The sequence below is a fragment of the Montipora capricornis genome, chromosome 7, assembly GCF_036669925.1.
Source record: "Montipora capricornis isolate CH-2021 chromosome 7, ASM3666992v2, whole genome shotgun sequence".
In the NCBI taxonomy this organism is placed as follows: domain Eukaryota; kingdom Metazoa; phylum Cnidaria; class Anthozoa; order Scleractinia; family Acroporidae; genus Montipora; species Montipora capricornis.
In genome coordinates, this window is record NC_090889.1 from 42,465,548 (window position 1) to 42,471,541 (window position 5,994).

Here is a 5,994-nt window from a genome sequence, read left to right on the forward strand (position 1 = left end):
ATTTTATGGAATAAGATAACTGGCAAAATGGCAAAATGGGCAAATCGCAAATCCAGGACCTGCATGTACATGCGTCATAGTGGTCATTCGATCTCAGTATGAATAGACGAGTCAAAAAATGTTTTAAGTGCACGGTAAGTATGCAAAGGTGCTCATAAACCCTTAAAAAGTTGAATTTTCTATAAAAGTGGCATTCCCGTCACTAGAGCCTCGCATCTTATGTCAGCGCATGACCCAAGTCTCTGGGAAACTCTTGTAAGAGAACATGCGCCGTAGGGTTCTTATAGCCAAAATCTTACGGCCCCTGCTCACTCCTCGTGCTGACATGAATGCACCAATCAGAGACGCTTTTCATTGTGATAACAGAAGAAGTTTCGCCTGCGCAAATGCGAACTGAATGCAACCTCTTCTCTACCGTTGAGCGTCTTATGAATACCATCATTTTCGTTATTATGATTCAAGAACCAATGTCTATTAAAGTGGTGTCGTACCAAGAGCAGTGAGAACGAAAGGAAAGCCTGAAAAATTCAGTCTTGAACGGTATTGGAACCCATGACCTCTGCGATAGCGAAACTGGTGCAGTGCTACATCAGTTGAGGATAGTTAAAGGACCCTAATTTGCATACAGCTCTACTCGTTGATTATATCTGCTCTTATCAAAACGTAAAACTAAACCGGCTGATAACATAGAAAAAGGGAAGGCTTGTGCTTTTGGCATACCAAATGAGAAACTTAGGCTACCAAACCCTCAGGCAAAGAAAATGAGACATTGCTTATCAAACAGAGCCAACTGTTTTATTTCAACTCAATTATAGCTACTGAGAACTTATTAAAATGCCTTGTGAGGCTCTTAAAAATCATTTGGCCTGATCTTCATTTCAGACCTTTTGGCTGAGTAGCTGTGGCCCCTCCATTTGTGCCAGTTAATACCGGACCAATCGGATCCAGAAGGGTGATTACCATGGTAGTAGATCCCATTCAAGGAAGCCCTAACGCAAGAGTTGAACCACCAGGCAGCCCCTTTGTAATGAACAGAACAGCTTTTAGGGTAATTATCATTGTCACGATCTTTCGTGGAAAACGCTGCACCGCGGTGGTAGCTTAACGAATCACCAGCAGTCCCTACGAAAGGAAACACATACAGTCACTGTTACAAAAAAAAAATATAGCTTATATGACACGAAAAATGTTTTTCGCTTTTTTATTTCAGTGATATCTAAAATAAAGGTATACGGATTTAAAAATAAGAAAATTTTCTTTTTCTATGATTTTTTAGCTCCCGAATTAATGCTCAATTTCACTTAAAATTGTCCTTGGGACTGGGGCGAGAATTTGACTCTTGACGTCACATGGTTTGATATTTCTCACTTCTCCAAGTTTCCTCACATCATCAGCCTCGCCTTTTCGAGTGTGTTTCCTTCATATTTGACGAGTTCAGTTTTTTTTATTTTAGCTATTGTCTATTTATTCAGAAAGCAGCGAATCTTCTATTTTATGATAAGAGCGAAGGGTTCTGAAGAATGGATAGAAAGCAAAATAGTGGAGAGTTTAAGCAAATACAACGGTAACGGCAAAGAAAACGTCATTCCAAAATATAAATCAGCTCTATCGCAAATATTGAGCGATTATTCCGACTTGTTCACCTTGTACAATACCGCGAACTATCCTGTAACGGGTTGGGTACGAACGGTTTTAAAGTAAAAATAGCAAATGAATGGTTCGTTGTTATATGCTCACGATGTTGTCGTCAAAACCGCAAATTTGGTGATTTCACGTTGTTGTTTTGTGGAGTACGGTAAAGAAATGCACGGAAATTCGTGCTGCACGTGCAGCACGAGTATTTTTCCTTTTTTAACCAATCAACTCCCTATTAACAAGAGGAGCCGCTTACAGATCAAGAGGACAATAACGAAGAAGAAAGAGACGTCGATGGTCTTACACCAGACGTTTTGGCATGGAGGCGAGATATAATGGAACTGTGAGCGTGTAGTCTTGGTATAAGTAACATTATTGCAGAATAGTTTCTTTCCTCTTCCTTCGTGCGTATTGTAACTTGAGGATTGTTTGCAACATTTCTTTATTTAAGAGCAGGTGCCGATGTGAATCCTCTAATACCGACTTATCTGACTTATTAGTAGGATCACTCGAATTTCGTTGCTGTAGAGAAGTAACCAGTGCCATATCTTTTGACCAAGCTGAGAAAGGATCGTTGAAGCGTGATGAAATGCTTTTCCGAAACAAAATAAACGATGCTTTGAAGCGGAGCAATACAATACAATACAATACAATACAATACAATACAATACAATACAATACAATACAATACAATACAATACAATACAATACAATACAATACAATACAATACAATACAATACAATACAATACAATATTTAAACTATTCCTTGTTGAAAAGGTTAAAAAATAGTTGGTTCGCTTTTTGCGGAAGTCTTCCCACGTTTTTACAAGTAAAGTGCTGAAGTCCCGCGCGATTCCCTCTTTTTTTCGTGAGGACTTTTTTGTTGCTGACGGTTAAATCAGACAATGACTTGATTACACGAACATACGAGCTATGTTGTAACAAATATTGAATAAATTAGTAGGGAAAAGTATGCGTCAATCTTTAATGTCAAAGTTGGAGGGAACGATTTTATTCAACAACTGAATTTTAACGTAACCGATTTAGCGCACTCAAAAGACTGAAGGGTTTTTGATAAGAAAAGGTTCTTGGTTGATCAGTGGGAACTGAAAGTAAAAATACAAAACTCCGCATGATCCATTTGCTTTCTTTGCATTCTCGATACGGAATAAGAGAATTAAGTGTGCAAACAGCACGCCAAGGCTAAAACAAATATTTTTTTATTCGGCCTTAAATCTCTGTGTTTAAGGCTCATTGGTCATTTTTTTGTTTCACGTGAAATGAATGAAGGCGGCAAAATTTTACAGTGACAAAACTCACCGGAATAAGTTCCGAGGGCTAATTTGTAGTTGGTTCTCTCACTTGATACAGCAAAAAAATCGTATTCAGCATAAGCAGTTCTTCCTTTCATGTCCTGGAGTTCCACACGAAGTCTGCTGTTTGTTTTGGTCAAGCGATAAATCTTGTCCAATCCGAGCCAAAACTCGCCATTCAAGTTACCAAAGCCGCGCTTGTAGTCACTCCACCCTCGAATGAAATCAACTGATCCGTCAAGTCTCTTCTGGAACACTGTCCACCCTCCCCCAGCGGTTTTTTGATCACAGTAGACGTCGAAGGCATTAGAACCATCCGGATCGATTGTGTACACACCGCTGATTTTGTACCCAGACTTGTAAAGCTCTGCGCAATTTTTCTTGGCTGAAACAAAATAATATAAAATTAACTCTGGGGATAATCGCTAAACCTTCCTGCTCTGTCTTTTTTTTTTTTTTTTTGGGAGAGTGGATGAATGATTGATTCCTTATTAGACAATTAAATGGAATGGTCGAATGCTTACAATTTGAAGCAGACATTTCATTAATCCGAGATTTCCAAAATGGAATAATTATTCGCTTACGATATACCTTTTTCACACTCAACCGAAAAAAGCAGAAAAGGTCATTCGAATACGAGGCGGCAAGAGCCGCCACAATTAAACCGCTTAATAACCGAACCTTACTTGATTCACGGGTATTGTTGTTGACATTTAAAGAGTTGATTTTTCCCTCGATGTATTCCAGTCTGTTCTCTATCCTAGAAAGCTGAGCTTTGATATCATCCTTGCCCGGGACGGAGTAATAGTTGTTAAAGTGAACGTTGTGGCACTTTGATGATGCAGTGAGACTAGACAGGGATTGGTTTGGCTGTGGCGAAGAGCTGTTTCCTTTTACGGCTAATGCTGTTAGAAACAGCAAACTGGAACATGAGAATATTATCATGAAACGAATCATGTCAGCAACAGTTAAGGAGGGCCGAGATAACGGTTTAGCTTCGGTGAGCTGCGAATCTTCTTTAAGAAAGCAAACAGTTGCTAAAATCTCTTTGCGAGTAATAATTTTATTGTTGTATGACTTCAGAGAGACAGGATGGTTTTTCATGTTTCTCAAAATCTATTTTTGGAACTGAGCGCTAGTTACTGTTTCTGACTTTGACATCTTTGTCAATAATATGTCAAACAATTAAGCACTTCAGTTCATTCTCCAAATTGAACATTTAAGCAATGAACAGAGGAAAGTTTTTCTGAACTCGCGTCACAGGTAACGGAAGCTCATGATCTGTTGGGAGGACGCATGTTTACGAATGTCTTTTCAAACGGCATAAAATGTTATGTTCTGTGAATGAAATTGACTTACCTTGTTGCCGTGATGTATTCTGTTTATTTTCCTGCGTCTCAAGGCGTGAAAACCGGCTTACTGTAGTTTGCGAAACGAAATGGAGCGAAACGAAATGGAACGAAACGAAATGAAAATCTGTAGTTTGCGAAATGAAAATCTGTAGTTTGCGAAATGAAAATCTGTAATTTGCGAAATGAAAATCTGTAGTTTGCGAAATGAGAATCTGTAGTTTGCGAAATAAACATTTACTTTCTCGCTGCGTCTACTCGGATATTCTAAACAGAAAATTCCCCCCAAAAAAGCCATTTCGCCTTGCGCGGAATGCGTGACGTTTTCGTTGCCACGTATAAAGTTTTGAGTGACGGGCAGCAACCGGAAGCAAGACCTCTTCGCTGTTTGTATGCCTTTACGCCACCACATTTGTATTGATAAGTGTCATTACTCTGATAGAGACGATCTTCCTGAAAATTTGCCCAAGAACCACTGCCCAAGAATGCAAAGAGTTGGCCGTTGGCCGTTGGCCGTTGAAACGCCTTCAACCTCGTTCCCAGGGTCTTCTCGGCTTTCAATATGGCGGCGGGTCTTGAGAAGACCCTGGCACACAGTGAACTAAAAAGATCGCTGATTGGTGCTTTTCTCACATGAACTCTGATTGGTTTAATGTCGAAAGAAAGATGGCGGCTAGTGAGGAGAGCCAGAAGAAGAACAGGATTCGTGATTAAATCATTTTCAAAATTGTCGCTGTTCCGTAAGAAGCAGCTGCAAATTAACAAGCATAACAGTCAAAAATAATTCACCGTTTTTTCACGTCGCACCATGATCTACATCAGGCCTCGAATCCAATTAAAACTACGTTGGCTTTTCACGACCTCTGGCATAGCGATCGCTCTATAATATAGAAGGAAAGAATGGTGTTTGAAAAACGCAACGGTAATGAAGTGATTTTATTTCGTACGTACCTTTACGTTTTGGTTCATTTTGGCGTCTCACAATTGTAATTCCTTGACGAGAGTATTGTTACTGTTGTTCAGTGTTTGCACCATGTCAGATTGTTACAAATTATAAAATTGTGCAACAGGGTTCATAGATTATTGATGTGGTTGATTTAGCAGTTGTATGTGGTTCTGTTGACTCGTGTGACAGCTGCAACGAAGGCGGGTCTGTTAAATACAGGTCAAGACTAGAGGTCGCTGCTCCAATAATCAACAACTAAGCCAAAAGTTTCCCCGAGACCTGAAACAACATTTTTGTTGAGTGATTAGCGGTAGCAGACACGTTTGGTGTGGTTTATTTGTCTGCAGCACGGTGACATGTACACTCACCTGTGGAATGTGACCTGTGTTTTATTTCAATAGACCTGCAGCTGCAGTAATCCATATTCTTTCCCATCCCTTCCACACTCTTCAGCTAGTGGTTCACAGAGAGATCTAGCTCGGTGGGTTTTCATCATTGCCTTTTCCTTTCATTAATAAAAAATATTAGTCTCCTCACCCCAAACAAAGTGCAATATGTCATCTTGTAATTTTCCAAGAGAGTTGTTCAAGATTGTGAAGTCTTAACAATAATTATTATTCTTGAAAATAATTTTAAGGCTTATCCTTATAGTCTTTTTGACCTGTCAATTTGCTAACGACTTCAATTTTTGCTTCTTCTGATTTAAAAATATAAATATGTATATTAAACAGTATTCTTTAATTTTGTAC

The 5,994-nt window shown here is 39.2% G+C and overlaps 1 protein-coding gene across 1 annotated transcript; it reads right to left on the reverse strand.

Annotated features, from left to right (window-relative positions):
* Positions 1-773: 773 nt before the first annotated feature.
* LOC138057227 (microfibril-associated glycoprotein 4-like) lies at positions 774-4,001 on the reverse strand. Its single transcript, XM_068903281.1, has 3 exons — positions 3,637-4,001; positions 2,958-3,335; positions 774-1,122 (listed from the first exon to the last, which is right to left on the reverse strand). Exons 1-3 carry the CDS (start codon positions 3,905-3,907, stop codon positions 851-853), a joined length of 921 nt encoding a protein of 306 aa, XP_068759382.1. The 5' UTR covers positions 3,908-4,001; the 3' UTR covers positions 774-850.
* Between the last annotated feature and the right edge of the window lie 1,993 nt (positions 4,002-5,994).

Coding starts and splice junctions, on each gene's coding strand:
- LOC138057227 (XM_068903281.1), bottom strand. CDS start 3,907: ATGATTCGTTTCATGATAATATTCTCATGTTCCAGTTTGCTGTTTCTA. Junction 3,336..3,636: donor CAACAATACCCGTGAATCAA/GTAAGGTTCGGT, acceptor ATTTTGTTTCAG/CCAAGAAAAATTGCGCAGAG. Junction 1,123..2,957: donor AGCCCTCGGAACTTATTCCG/GTGAGTTTTGTC, acceptor TTCCTTTCGTAG/GGACTGCTGGTGATTCGTTA.